This window comes from Amblyomma mixtum, unplaced genomic scaffold, assembly GCF_055824585.1.
Source record: "Amblyomma mixtum isolate Tamu unplaced genomic scaffold, ASM5582458v1 scaffold_126, whole genome shotgun sequence".
Classification (NCBI taxonomy): domain Eukaryota; kingdom Metazoa; phylum Arthropoda; class Arachnida; order Ixodida; family Ixodidae; genus Amblyomma; species Amblyomma mixtum.
Window position 1 is genome coordinate 7,396 of NW_028317658.1, and position 16,157 is coordinate 23,552.

At 45.1% G+C, this 16,157-nt stretch overlaps 1 protein-coding gene across 1 annotated transcript; it reads right to left on the minus strand.

Moving 5' to 3' along the window:
* Positions 1-402: 402 nt before the first annotated feature.
* LOC149324896 (uncharacterized) lies at positions 403-3,590 on the minus strand. Its single transcript, XM_089565209.1, has one exon. It carries the CDS (start codon positions 3,358-3,360, stop codon positions 460-462), a length of 2,901 nt encoding a protein of 966 aa, XP_089421335.1. The 5' UTR covers positions 3,361-3,590; the 3' UTR covers positions 403-459.
* Between the last annotated feature and the right edge of the window lie 12,567 nt (positions 3,591-16,157).

A 16,157-nucleotide genomic window follows, 5' to 3' on the forward strand; every position in this document is an offset into this window, starting at 1 on the left:
AGAACGTTGTGTGTTTATTTCATGCATGAAGCAAAAAGTAGTCACTGCAAACTGGATTACACATTAAATTCTACTGTTGTGTATACAACCAAAATAACAAACAGTTCGCTCAGCTCGGCTCCTTGTGGTCAAACAAGTTGGACATTTTACGCAAGTCCTGGCCTTTTTCAACGTGCTTGCGTTCATTTGACGGCAGTACTGACGCATACGAAGGCTTATATAATAATGGAGTAGCTTGGCAAGCATGTCCTCTCTGTGGATAGTACAAGGAAAGTGAAAGTGAACTTCTCTAGTACAGCGTCAACTGTTTTATCGTAGGCATCTCTCAGATTTGCGTTTTTGGAGAAATGCTCTTCAGCTACCATAAAAAGCTGATAGAGGTGCATGTTAGGGTGTGTGAGCCTGCCCCTTGTTTTGCAATTCACTAGCTCAGCTTCCGGCACCTTTGACAAGCCTTTCTCACCCTCCAGTGCTTTCTTGCACGTAGTGCAGGAGGTTTGATTGAAAATTTTCCTGGATACAAAACCTGTGACATAATAAATTATACCACTCAACAACACTTGCATCATTGTTATCACACTCAAACACTTCGTCGCACTCCCAGCTCCCTTCATCGATTAGGCCGTCAAGCTTCTCTTTCAGCTGCTCCAGCTTGTTTAGCTCCTTGGATGCTGAGCTGTTATATGCGTTCTTAAAGTCAGCCAAAGTCACAATGCCGTACTGTTCTTTCTCGGAAGCTGAACAGTTACCAAACCGTGGCGGCTTCAGGAGGGAGTAAAGAGACAGCATACGGTACAGTTGCAAGAACGTTGGGAAAGTTGGATGTTCGTTTTGGCCACCCGCTTGTCGAATAACACCAAAAAAACATTCCAACGGGTCCTGATTCATTCTTCCGGTCAGGACGTACCTGAAATCGCACTTTGTCAACAGGTAGATTGAGAGCTCACGAGCAGATTTGAGCGTCACCCTTAACCCTTCCGCAGTTGACCGGCTTAGGAAGAGATCTTGAGGAATTTCTCCTTTTGCAACTTCTTCCTCCCATTCGTCAAGCCAATCAGAGGCACTCTCAAGAACTTTAAGATCATTGCAGTCTATAGTCAGGCCTTCTTCTGGAAAGCGCCGGTTCAGGGCATCAAATAAGTTGTTCATAAAGATTGTGAACTCAACGGTCGGCTCGACATTAAAGAGCCGAGGTGCTCCTCTACGTGCATAAAACAAAATTCCTTTTGCTACGGAATTGCTGAAAATTTGGGTTGCCAATTTCACTCTCATTTTAAGCATGTTAGAAGGATTAACGTGGTTGAAAGTCAGTTTTGGGCATACTCTCAGCTCAGTTGCGTTCTTGGTGTCTGCTACAAACAACGCATCGTAGCAAGACCATTTAATGAACTTTCCGCCTTTCTTCAACACTTTCTTGTCATACAGACGATTGCGTATGCACTTGAAGAGATGAGGCGCATCTGCGAAGACATGCACCTTTCGCGATGAATCCAGTGGGTGCTCAAAGGTATTTACAACATTCCCCAGAGCACCGCTGATTCCAAGCTGTCTCCACATAGCTCTGTTAGTAGAGGCGCCATCACAAACAACTCCATCAACGAGAAGGCCCGCTTCTTCTAAGTGTACAATGCACTGAAGAAGTAGCTGTGCTAGGACAGTCCCTTTCGTAGGTCCCTTGGCGGCAAACACAGCCACTGGCTGCAAATATTTTTCCCCGAACGGTGCGAAGGCGAAAACCAGCCCGTGATCAGCTGGCTCATTGCTTTGGTTGTTCTTCTCACCAAAGTCAACAAGACCGGCATATGTCATTGTTCGTGAGTTCACCGTGATCTCCTTTCTAACTTGAATCTCGTCAAGAATAAGGATCCCTCTTCGTTGAAATGCTGTTTTCGAGGCAACTTTCATTTTAAGGGCCTTAAAAAACGCTTCGTCAAAGCCACACTTCAGCCCGACTAAGCTGATGTACTTCCTGATTGTCGAAACGCATGGAAGAGGTAATATTGCATTGCTGCGCAGGAAAGAGTATGCCGCAGGGCTTCGGATGTTTAGCAAAAGGCAGAGCAGCAGCCAGTCGTCAGTGTATCTCCTGTTCTTCTTCGTAGTGCATTTAGCTGCAGCAATGCACTCCTTTACAAGAAGCAACTGCGCTGCAGGTAAATCCATACTTTCTAGCTTCTCTGCGAGCCCTTCCTCTTTCACTTTTGCGAATTCTTCCTGACAGTTTTTCAACTGTTTCATCAGCAATTTGTTTCGTGCTAAAAGTCGTGCTCGAGACCGCAGTACAGTGGCTTTTGCATGGCGCAACGCGTTGATTCTTTCAAGTTGGGCAGACGGTACACCTTTCCTCAAAGCAGAAAGCCTGATCCGTTGAAGCGGTACCTTTTTCTTTGCCCTTGCCGTCTGGCGGTCAGCATGCAATTGCAGAGTGTTGTGGAGGCCACTGCATGGCCGACATATTCCGCCTGCAGGCGATAATAACGGGCATTTGTTATGTCTCCACTTTTTTTGGTTGTCCACATAAGCACATTCGGGCAGCACAGACGGAAAGCTTTTTAAACTTGGTCCGCCGCAGCAAACGTTCACATTGTCAAAAGTTCTTAGCATTTTCTCAAGTTCAGATGTTGTTGAGACAGACGGGCTGATTCCAATTGCTGTGCAGTCAACTGGCCTGTCGAAAATGTAGGCTTGGACCACCATGTCAGAGTTTACGAGCAAGGACTTATTATTAAATATACAGCAGCTTCCGTCACTGTACACTACACGAGCATCACTGATCAGAATGTCTTTGATCCCCTCTTCGTCGATCCGATGTACTGCCCACGATGACCTCGGTAGGCACATGTTTGCTACCAAGTCAAATAAGTCCTCGAATGAAGGCTGGTTGAGAGCTTCCATGTCATCGCTGTTTTCGTCTTTGTGGCTCGTGGCTGCGGTCTTCGACACTTCCGCACCATGTGATGAACCCTCAGGTATGCTGGTGTAATTCGGAGGACGCGCAGAAGTTGCCACAGGTTTCTCTATCCGCTTCACTCTTTTTCGGGGACACTTGATCTTCTTGGAAAGGTAACTCGGTGCTCCTTCGAAAATTGAAGGCACAGCGTCCTTTGTTAGACCGGCTCTTCTATTCCCTGACATCAGAACGTGACCATCTATTTCGGAGGACCACGTTTTTAGAATAAAATGAGGAGAGAAATGCTTCTCGCACACACGGTCCGTCCGTTGCAGCACGCGATCTTTGCGCGGGATTGCTCTTCTCCATGCCTCCAACCTCTCGTCGTCATTTGGTGGCTTGAAAAGTGATAACTTTTCTGCACAAGACTTGTAGCCAGTCTTACAAAAAGGCACGAAGCATTTCCCCATGACACCAGTGCATCAGTGTGGGGTGAAATCGAAGAGCAAGCTTCAAAACAGTGACACCACACCAATAAACACGACTGACACAAAAGCGATATCTGGACGGGAAAAGGCGCGTAAAAGAAGCGCGCGCGCGCGCATGCAAGCTCCCTAACGGGCCTCAGTTTGGTGCGCCCTCTCTTGAACTGCCGGCCAACTACTTCACTATCCTCTCCGCTCGGAGCGGCGCCTCTTCGTTGCCGTTCGCTCACCTAGCCTACTCTTACACCGTGCGTCGGTTCTACATATCCATTTAGCAAACGTTTCCCTTGTATACGCAACCTTGGTCATTGATGATAAAATTTAGAGGAACTCTAATCTCGGCCTTTAGGGCATAGCGCGATGGCGCTATTGGATATTCGCCGCTTTTTTTCTACTTAGTGCGACTTTATGATTACACACTCATTAGCATATATGGGTAGGCATATTAGACCGCACGATAAACCACGAGACGCAAAAGATGCGCTTTTAACCAGGTGAAATGAGTGTGCCTCAGTGTGCTAATAGTAGCCTGTCTGGATCTCAACCGAAGCGTATAGGTTCCATTCCCAACTAATTACCCTAATATTTCAACATAACAAATTTTAAGTTACACCTTTACATGTCATAATACCATTTCAATCATACTATGATGTCATAATCTCAATTACACGGCAGTTTGCGCCATTTTCATTCCACAGCTCAGCGTGTGACGTAACGTCCTTCTCTAACAATCGGGACTTCCTCAGCATGCTAACGCCAACGCCCACCGCCACAGCACGGCGGTTTCTACATATGTCCTGTACCACTGGAACCAGAATGACCGCTCATTAAAGTGTTGCTCGAACGTGCTGGAGTCGTTGTACAAATCTTCAATTAAAGTGGTGGCGTGGCGAGTGATCATTTTACTATACCTATCCTGGTGTAAACTACGAGAGGGAAAAGCGAGATCTCCTGAAAGCACTACGCCATTAGTCGCTTGGTACAAATATTTACCTACCTGAGTGGGTTCAGGACATGCATGGCCGATATTCGGAAGGTGGTGCAGAATTTTCCACCAGGAATAAGGCCCCACAGCGAAAGTACTGCCTCCAGTTCATCTGTGGAATTCGAGAATGCGGCGTGCGTCTCTTCCAGCGTTCTCTGGTAGCAGTGTACCATTGATGATACATATGGGCAGCTGGCTTGGAGACCAACAAGTATGGCTCCAAAGAGTGATATGTGAAAGCGGTGGATTTCTTCCAGTCCTGCTTTTTTAATCAAGTTTTGCCAGTCACTGCTCAGGCAGGGACACAGGTCGACTCTTTGAACACAGCGTTCAAGCTCTGTTAAAGATTTTACCGAGCCTGTCACACTCATGACGCTGCGAATAGCCGTGATGCTTGACTGAATGTAAGTGCATAGGGTGAGCGTCCACCGCGTCCAGAATGCAACAGAAAGATTACGGTAGGCCAGAGGACTGCTTTCTAGCCTAGAAGGACTCCGCCCCAAAAGAATTCCGAACATGAAGAAAAGAAGGCGGGACAGATGGAAAGGTTCTCGTCTGTAGGAGAGAAGATGGCGCTTCAAGAATGAAAACATGGCCACCATCGCTGCTGTGGACGTCAGAGCCATCACTAACCACAGAAGTGAATCCCAAGTGTCAATGAAGGTAATGCGCATCTTGTGTTTTCGAGGAACAAGGAAACACAACGATACCGGGGAATACTGGGCGTACAGAAAGATGAGCTCATCCCGAACGATCGAGCCTCCCACTGGGTCAAGTACCATATCAACACGTTTGTGAATAAGGGTTGCGACGCAGTCGTATTTTACAACAAAGATAGTGCTATTCAGGGCTGTGTATGCGTCTACCAGAGCAGAAACCTTCGGGTTAGTCATTACAAATTTCAAAGAGCGTCGCTCAAGTGACGGTGTGGCCAGATAATGCTCATTCGTGGGGAACCTTCTAGTAGTTCCTTCATGGGCAAACAAATTTGATGGCTTAGCTGTTCGCCTGGTGGTGCATCCGCGAAAGTGGTCCAAAGGAGCACTAATGTCCAATTGTGTCACGCTAACCACCAGGCAATACTCGGTTACAAACATTCGCATTGCTTTTTCGTGTGAAGAGGCGACGATGATCCAGCGCACTCTTTGTGTACGCGCTAATAGAGCTGTCAGGGAAGCTGTTTTCTTCTTTGGCCAAGCCCAGAAATAGGGTACAAACGCGACCCTCGGCTGGCGATGAAATTAGAGAACATCGCTTAATGATACTCCGCAGTATTCGAGCATCACAGTTGGAACAGTAATGCTTAGTAATTCGCATAGTAAGGAGTGGTCTGAAGAGCTAACGAATTTCAGTGGAATGGGCAACTTTTGAGCGATGGCGCCGAGGGCATCTGTGTGCGTTGAGGGATATACAAGCACGGTTCTCGTGGGTGATGCTTTCGAGGCTGCCATGACATCGAGCATAAGAGGATAGAGCTGTGGCGACGATGAAGGTAAGATAAAGAATAGAAACACCACGGAATATATCATAGAAGAGTGTCCGGACGCGTCGACACACGTTATTGTCTTGATCCTGCGCATGGTGGTTATGTTGGATGCTTCGAGTGGCGCAAAAAGTAGCGGAGCGTTGGCGTTTCTCAGTTGCAAAGAGTGCGCGGTCGAATACCGTAGTAGCTACGCCAAAATTAGCAGTCACACCGCATCCCGCTATGTCCTACACCAATAGCTGTCCTGTTTGGCTCATGATGTACTCGCGCACATCTTTTTTATAACAAAGCGTCAGAGCTGTACAAAGATTGCGTGTCGGCCCTCTGCCCTGCAGTCGTTTATTGTGTTGACGGTTTGCCGGAAACAATCAAACTCTCCTCCGTGAAACTGAAATTGGATCGCTTTTTTAAGAAAATGCAAGCTATGAATAAAGAAAGGCTTGGGAGAAAACCTTGAAACGATCTCTGTGCCTGTCACCATAAAGCCCCGTCTCTATCCGTAAGGTAAAATAGCATGTGTGACATGTGAAAACAAACAAAGGCAATGAAGAAGAATTGGAATCTGCAGATGCGATTTCTCTCCCAGAAATCGCATCTGTCGTCTAAAATTTTTATTTCAGTTAATCAAAGTTCACTACAATATTGACACATCCAATTTCATTCGTGCATTCGAAGCGCTGCGTCGACTTCTGGCTCTACATTTCACGGATCCGCCCCAGTGACTTGGCAGCAGCGGCAGCAAGCCGTGAACACCATTTGAAAAACTGCTATTTTGCAGTGCCGTCTACTTCGAGGCCCCACCGAAAGTGCATTCGAAGCGCTGCGTCGACTTCTGGCTCTACATTTCACGGATCCGCCCCAGTGACGAGGGATTTCCTGGCAAGAAGTCATCTGCACATGCGCACCCAGCCAGCTCGACCCAAGAAAAAGCGGAGCATCTTCGGCCACCCGTCACTTGGCAGCAGCGGCAGCGAGCCGTGAACACCATTTGAAAAACTGCTCTTTTGCAGTGCCGTCTACTTCGAGGCCCCACCGAACGTGCATTCGAAGCGCTGCGTCGACTTCTGGCTCTACATTTCACGGATCCGACCCAGTGACGAGGGATTTCCTGGCAAGAAGTCATCTGCACATGCGCACCCAGCCAGCTCGACCCAACAAAAAGCGGAGCATCTTCGGCCACCCGTCACTTGGCAGCAGCGGCAGCAAGCCGTGAACACCATTTGAAAAACTGCTCTTTTGCAGTGCCGTCTACTTCGAGGCCCCACCGAACGTGCATTCGAAGCGCTGCGTCGACTTCTGGCTCTACATTTCACGGATCCGCCCCAGTGACGAGGGATTTCCTGGCAAGAAGTCATCTGCACATGCGCACCCAGCCAGCTCGACCCAACAAAAAGCGGAGCATCTTCGGCCAACCGTCACTTGGCAGCAGCGGCAGCAAGCCGTGAACACCATTTGAAAAACTGCTCTTTTGCAGGTTAGTAGCCCTATGTTTCCATAATATCTATTTTAATAGTATTTCTACTGCTGCTGCTGCTGCTGCTGCTGCCATTTGCTGATATTTGTTGACATTTGCTATGCTTTTTGCGTTACTGAGATTCATTTTGCGAGTACTTCTGTACACTTCAAGCAATGTCTGATTCCTGTAGCACGTGTGATGTGATCATCTCTGAGGATGAGCCATTTGTGGAATGTTCCAAATGCGAGAGCAACTATCACTTTGGAAAATGTGCTGGTCTTACTGAAAAGACCTTCAAATCGAAGTATGAGGCCACAAAGAAAGCGTGGCAGTGCCCATCATGCAGAAGTGCAGGAAGTAGCAATACATGTAGTAAAGAGAGTAGTGGCTCTGAAACAGATATCAAACTTGCGCTCTTCTCAATTAACCAAAAGTTAGAGCGGCTGATGCGCCTGGCAGAAAAAATTGAAAGCATGGAGGAGTCTCTTAGCTTCATATCTTCGAAGTTTGATGAATTTGAGCAAAAGGTCGGCCATCAAGAGGCTGATATCATGGACCTAAAGAAGAGGATATCGGAGCTTGAGAAAAAGAATGACTTAAATCAGGCAGCACAAGCTCAGTTTGAAAAGGAGATACACGATCTTGAATTCCGAAGCAGGCAGCTGAACTTGGAACTGCATGGCATACAAGAAGTGCAGGATGAGGATCTAACAGTCATATTGAATAACGTGGCTGATAAACTTCGAGTGCCTCGCTTGATGGAATCGGAGATAGCAACTGTTCATCGACTTCCCGCTAAACGTGATAAGACGCCAGGCATCATTGTGCGTTTTGCGAAGCAAGCTACAAGAGCAAACTGGTTGAAGAAGAAGAAGAAGAACTTAAAAGATAGCGACCCACCCATTTTCATGCAAGAAAATTTAACACGCCGAAATAGAGCACTGCTTCAGGCAACTAAAGTCTGTGCCAAAGAAAAAGGCTATAAGTTCACTTGGTATGTCAATGGAAAGGTTTTCGTTAGGCGAAGTGAGGGAATGAGTGCCATTCATGTGAAGGGAAAGAGCGATTTGGATCCGCTATAGCACTCAGCATGGTATCTTTCGAGTTTCTTCTTGAAACATAATCGACATGCAGCCGATGTATTATCTGCCGAGTGACTTGAACCGCACTGCTTCGTGTGTTGCGCTCACAACGCTTAACGCTATTCACCTGAACGCACGCTCTGTAAAAAACAAGATATTGTGTTTAGAGGAGTTCTTTGGCGAATTTTCACTTCCTTTTTCTTTGATAATGCTCAGTGAGACTTGGAGCACAGATGATTCCGACGTTTTCAGGATGACCAATTACAAAACTTATTACTTGAACCGCTCCGGCCTCCGGGGTGGTGGAGTGGCTTTACTGGTGTCAGATGACATTGAATGCGACAAGTTGGACTCGTACAGTCTTATTACTGAAGATTTTGAAGTGCTATCAGCCTGTACTGGCAGGTTCGTGTTTTCGGTTTGCTATCGTCCACCGAAGGTATATATGGTTAGGTTTTTGGAATTTTACGACTGTTTTCTTTCATTTATAACAGATAACAAATACACTCTAATAGCTGGAGGTGATTTTAATATCGATATGTTGAAGGATAACTCCTCTACTAGAGATTTTAACGCAGTCTTCGCCTCGAACGGATTTATTAATCTTATTAACGATCCAACAAGGGTAACACAAGAAGGTGAGTCACTTCTTTATCTGCTGATTACGAACACTTCCCAACCGATAGTTGAGTCGGGCGTAATATCATGTGCGATCAGTGACCACCTTCCAGTGTTTGCATGCATAAATAAGACTAGACTGGTAAAGTACCGACAGGAGAAAGCGAAGTATCAAAGTATAACCAATGCTACCCTCAAGTCATTTCACAGTTCACTGGAACAAGTTGAGTGGGATAGTATTGACGTTACCAGTGACGCAAATAAGGCTTACGATGAGTTCCTCCGAGTATTTAAACAGCTCTACCATTCCTCTTTCCCGCTAAAAGTGCGTGCAATAAAGCGTAAAACTCGCAAACCTTGGATATCTTCTGAGTTGCGCCAAGAAATTAAAACGAAAGACAAACTGTACAAAATCTTTTTAAACACACGTTCAACAGATGACCTAAGCATTTTTAAGAAATACAGAAATAGATTAACAAAAAAGCTACGTCTCGCTCGTGCGGAATACTTCGCGACATTTCTTGAAATTAAAAATGGTCGCCACGATCTGTTGTGGTCAAGGTAAAATTTCTTACTGAGGCGTGAGCAACCACAGGCTGCCCCGCGGGCTTTAAAGCTTAATAATAAAGATGTATCCGGCAGAGAGCTGGCAGATGCCTTCAACAACTTTTTTACCACCCTTGCCCATAACACCCCGTCAAGTGATTTCAACACCTATTTTAGCTCTTACAATAGGGACACAATATTTTTTGGACGCTTGAACGATATGGTTGTGACGCATTTGTTGTGTTTTTTTGAGGGGGAAGAAGGTATAAGAAGCAGTGTTTCTTCGAAATAAAAACCAGTTGTAAGTCAGCGCTTGTCTCTTGTCCCGGTGTTTTGCGCTGTTCCGTCACAAACAATATTTCTGAACCCAGTTACGACAGAGGAGGTTATATCAGTCGTACAAAGCCTAAATAACAGCCATAGCTGTGACATTGAAGGCATTCAAGTGAGGCCTGTCAAGCATGTTATAAGAGTTATTGCCCCTGTTCTTGCAGATATATTTAACTTATGCTTTACTATGGGCACATTTCCTAAAAAAATGCAAATAGCCAAAGTAACGGTTTTGTATAAGAAAGGAGACCGCAATGATTTAGGAAATTATAGACCAGTATCGATACTCCCAATATTCTGGAAAGCTTTCGAAAAAGTTCTCTATACACGGTTGTCTGATTTTATTGATAAACATGACCTTTTGTCACCTAATCAATTTGGGTTTTGTAAAAATAAATCTGCCGAGTTAGCACTACTCGAACAAAAGGAATATATACTAACACAGTTTGAAAATAAGGCCTTTGTTATTGGTGTCTTCGTGGACTTCTCGAAGGCATTCGATTTAGTAAACCACAGTGTACTCCTGAAAACCTTGGAGCGTTGTGGTATTCGTGGACTGGCTCAAATGATCCTGAAATCATATCTTTCGCATAGAAAACAGGCTGTAAGCATAGCCAATGTGACATCTGAGCTAAAACTTGTTACTTCTGGCGTTCCCCAGGGTAGTATATTGGGACCATTACTTTTTAATATGTACCTAAATGATATCTCCAACATTAACTCCGCCGCTAAATTTATTATCTACGCTGACGACACTAGCATCTTTTTTACTGGAAATGATCTTGATCTCCTTGTTCGGGAATGCAATGACACCTTGAGTGAATTACAAAAGTGGTCTGAATCCAGATACATGCGTATAAATGAGAAGAAAACAAAAGCTGTCATATTTCGTCCTAAAAACAAAGTACTTCCTTCCCCCATCGAGATTAAACTAAACTCGCGACATATAGACATAGTTGAACAATTTAAATGCCTTGCAGTAGTTTTTTCTTGCAGCATGTCTTTGGAACACCACCCGGACCATATTGTCACGAAACTGGCTCAAATAACCGGAGTCATAAGTCGGCTCAGATACGTCATTCCAAGAACAGTAAAGTTACTCCTCTACAATTCACTTTTCTACTCCTATTTAAACTACTGCCATCTAGTGTGGGGCACAGCTACGGTTACCTGTCTTCAGCGTATCTACATTTTTCAGAAAAAGTTTCTTCGTCATGTTTACAATGTCCCCTGGGACTCGCCAAGCAAAGATCTCTTTCTACAAAGTGGTGTGCTAAAAATACAGAACTTGTATAAATATCGCTTGAGTGTCCGGTTTAAACTCGAAACACGTAGAAATGTAAACCACATACGTAAACTTGCTGAACTACATACCCGAGATGCAAGCTACACAACAAGGTATGCGGAGACATGGATAGTCCCGACCCCACGGTTAAACTCGGGTAGAGAACGCCTGCAGTTCACTCTTCCGTCCCTGCTAAACGCGTATATATATAATTTTGACCTTTTCAGTTCGTCAAACAGGTCTTTGCGTGCTTTGTATGCTAGCATGTAGGTTTTTTGTTTGGTTTGGTTTGGTTTATGGGGTTTAACGTCCCAAAGCGACTAAGGCTATGAGAGACGCCGTAGTGAAGGGCTCCGGAAATTTCGACCACCTGGGGTTCTTTAACGTGCACTGACATCGCACAGTACACGGGCCTCTAGAATTTCTCCTCCAAAGAAATTCTAGCCGCCGCGGCCGGGATCGAACCCGCGTGGTTTTTTGTTTGTGTTTTTTTTTCTTCTTTCTCTTTTTTTTCTTTGCTGCCATTACCTGTGTCTACCCAATGTGAATATTGTGTCAATATTGTATAATGTTCTTTCGTTTTCTCTTGTACCTGCTCATGATTGCATACCTGTTATCACGCTTTGCAACTGTCTTTTGTATTAAAAGCCTTGCTGTCAAGCTGCTGCCAAGCGAAAGGGGGCTGCGGCTTAGTCAAGCTGTTCCTCAGCTTTTTCTGCGCCTCCGCTGTCTGTATCTTTACAAGGCAGAAATAAAGAATTTGAATTTGAATATTATATCGTTCTCCTCAGGGTACAACACAAGACAACGCCATGATTTTACAGTAACACCATTAAACGCACGAATTAATACCTTGAAGTACTCCATTTTCCCCAGAGCAACCCAAACTTCACTAAAAAGGTTTGAAAGCCACCTTTAACTTTTTTATAATGTCGTACCGCTACATTTCTTTGTTTCGTTTGTACTTTTTGAAATTGTGTTCTTGATCTTAAATTGTTGATCAATTGTTCTTGTATTGTTTGCTTGCTCCTGAGGTCGTTTTTGTTGTTTCCAGAATTTATGTATTGTGTGCCCACCCTGCGAAGGTCTTGTAAAAGATCGCAGTATCAATAAATAAATAAATAAATAAAACAATAATGATGACCCCAAGGTTATCGCGACGACGTTTTGGAATCACTTAAAGATAAGCGGCATAAAGCGCCTCTGGGGAAAAACAAGCGAATATTAAGACAAGAGAGACATGAAAAATGCCACGCAAATGTGTTCGCGGAAAACTTAAATCAGATTGCTCTGCGGGCACCCTGCGTACCAAGAGGTGCCGCTTCCAACTTAATATTCCTGCTTCCCAAAGTTAAATGAGAATATTGCATCAACTCTCAGGAAACGTGCTGTTTAGCAATGCAGATAGTTGGGCGAGTTGGTAATACACGTTGAACTTAGCAAAGCGCAACAAAAAGACAGGGACAAGAAGAAGAAACACGCAGGACAAACGCTTCACATTCAAGCGGAGGACATCATCATCATCATCATCACATCAACTAGTTCTTTACTCGGGAAAAAACACATATATACAGATACATAGAGGGCGGTAACAGATTATTAACCAAACAATGAATCGGCTTTATCACAAGTGTGTTTAGCGTGAACAGGTATCAAAGTAACCAATTTCCTTGCGTGATATGGTAAGGGAAGGAGTGCTGATACAATTTTCAGCTTTCTTTACAATGTGATAAGCCTCTATAATTTCTCTGTCAAGCCTCTTTTTTCCTTTACCGCACGTGCGTGTGGCATTGAACTGCGGCTCATTTGCTTTACATTTTTTACATGACTTGCAGTGGTCTGCTAGGTGCCCATCCGTTGCTACAGCTTGCACAGCACGACGGTGTTCCCTCAACCTATCGTTCAGGCACCTGCCTGTCTGGCCAATGTACGACTTCTTGCACGAGAGCGGAATCTCGTAGACCACCCCTGTGACGCAGGTTGTGAAACGGCCGACATGCTTTGTTGTGCACCTAGGATGGTCATTCACCTCGTTCACAGCTCGACACAATTGTGAGAGCTTCTTGGGCGCTGAAAACACGATGGATACCCCGCACTTCTCGGCCACTTTTTTAAGCCGGTGCGACACGTTGTGTATGTAGGGGATCACCGCCGGAGGCGTAGTCTGGGGAGCCTTTTCTTTTCGCTTCCCAGAGTTTAGCTCCTTCACTAGGCTTTCCACCACAGATGCGATGATTTCTTGTGGGAAACCAGCCCTTTTCAGGCGCTGTGACTGCATCTGCACACTGGCCGAGACTTTATGCTGACACGATTTGTTGAGGGCCTCACGTATGCAATTTAGGGCAATCCCCCTCTTTACTACCTTTGAGTGGGCCGAATCATAGTTCAAAATGCCTTTTTTGGTACGCGGCTGATACACCCAGCAGACTTTATCCTTATCTAGAGTCAAACAAACGTCAAGGTACTGCAGAATGCCTTTGACAGGATCCTCACACGTAAACTGCAGAACGTGGGAACAATTTTCGAACACCTTGATCACATTTTTTATAGCATTGCTACATTGGCCACCTTCTGTCGATTTTATAACCACAAGATAATCATCCACATACCTAAACACTTTGACAACAACAGATTTATCAAGGCTGTCGCTAATGCGCCTGTCACAATGGGCTAAAAAGACGTCACTTAAAATGGGGGCAAGGCAGGAACCAATGCATATACCTTCTTTTTGAAGAAAAGACTGTCCGTTATGAATAACAAATGTTGATGCAAGGTAAAAACGAAGCACTTCTAAGAAGTTGTCAACAGATAAACCCGTCGAGTTTTGGAATGCGACAGCACCCGATGCTTCGATAAGATCTCTTACAGCCCGCAGCATATCCGACTGTGGGATAGAATAAAACAAATCTACTACATCCAAAGAGAAAGCGTACAGGCTCTCAGAAGCTTGTCCCCGGTTCTTTAGGTAGCTTATGACTTCCGACGAACTTCTAATCATGAAAGGATCCATGCAAGGTAACGAGCTGATATTTTTCTGCAAAAATCTGGATACCGCACCTTGCCAGAAATCCCTTTCCGTAACAATGGCACAAAAAGGCACCCCTTCCTTGTTGGATTTTGCAGAAAAAATGGCACGCAACCCGTCTCTTTTTGCTGCTGAGATACTTTTGCACAAATTCGTTAGATTCAAACTCTCACATAGTTCGAACGCTCGTTTTGTCACTTTTTGCCCGGGAAGAGGTAAAGTTAACAAAATTCTTATTGAATGCCTGATCGGCCTTTTCACGGTACAAATAATTTGGCATGACGGCAAACCCTCCTTCTTGTCGCTAACCAACAGGGCTAAGTCATTGTTTCGAAGATAGTGAATAGCAGAGATTACATCCTTGTTCCTCTTTTTGACGTTCTTTGTGGATGAAATGCAGTCAACGGCTTCGGAAATAAACCTACCCTTGTTCTCCGCATCAACATGTGCTGCTACTCCCCTGACCATAGCCAGAAGACCAACAGGAGTTTCATTAGGTTCTTTGCTAAATTTCGGGCCACAACGCAACACCTTTTTTCTGCAAAAACCCACAAGGAAGTAGTGCCTTTTCGTGCCATTGTTACGAAAAGGAACTCCTGGCAAGGTGCGGTATCCAGATTTTAGCAGAAACATATCAGCTCGTTACCTTTCATGGATCTTTTCATGATTAGAAGTTCGTCGGAAGTCATAAGCTACCTAAAGAACCGGGGACAAGCTTCTGAGAGCCTGTACGCTTTCTCTTTGGATATGGTAGATTTGTTTTATTCTACCCCACAGTCGGATATGCTGCGGGCTGTAAGAGATATTATCGAAGCATCGGGTGCTGTCGCATTCCAAAACTCGACGGGTTTATCTATTGACAACTTCTTAGAAGTGCTTCGTTTTTACCTTGCATCAACATTTGTTATTCATAACGAACAGTCTTTTCTTCAAAAAGAAGGTATATGCATTGGTTCCTGCCTTGCCCCCATTTTAAGTGACGTCTTTTAGCCCATTGTGACAGGCGCATTAGAGACAGCCTTGATAAATCTGTTGTTGTCAAAGTGTTATGTATGTGGATGATTATCTTGTGGTTATGAAATCGACAGAAGATGGCCAATGTAGCAATGCTATAAAAAATGTGATCAAGGTGTTCGAAAATTGTTCCCACGGTCTGCAGTTTACGTGTGAGGATCCTATCAAAGGCAGTCTGCAGTACCTTGACGTTTGTTTGACTCTAGATAAGGATATAAGGATAAAGTCTGCTGGGTGTATCAGCCGCGTACAAAAAAGGCATTTTGAACTAGATTCGGCCTACTCAAAGGTAGTAAAGAGGGGGATTGCCCTGAATTGCATACGTGAGGCCCTCAACAAATCGTGTCAGCATAAAGTTTCAGCCAGTGTGCAGATGCAGTCACAGCGCCTGAAAAGGGCTGGTTTCCCACAAGAAATCATCGCCTCTGTGGTGGAAAGCCTAGTGAAGGAGCTAAACTCTGGGAAGCGAAAAGAAAAGGCTCCCCAGACTAGGCGTCCGGCGGTGATCCCCTATATACACAACGTGGCGCACCGGCTTAAAGAAGTGGCCGAGAAGTGCGGGGTATCCGTCGTGTTTTCAGCGCCCAATAAGCTCTCACAAATGTGTCGAGCTGTGAACGAGGTGAATGACCATCCTGGGTGCACAACAAAGCATGTCACCAGTTTCACAACCTGCGTCAGAGCGGTGGTCTACGATATTCCGCTCTCGTGCAAGAAGTCGTGCATTGGCCAGACAGGCAGGTGCCTGAACGATAGGTTGAGGGAACACCGTCGTGCTGTGCAAGCTGTAGCAACGGATGGGCGCCTAGCAGAACACTGCAAGTCATGTAAACAATGTAAAGCAAATGAGCCGCAGTTCAATGCCACACGCACGTGCGGTAAAGGAAAAAAGAGGCTTGACAGAGAAATTATAGAGGCTTATCACATTGTAAAGAAAGCTGAAAATTGTATCAGC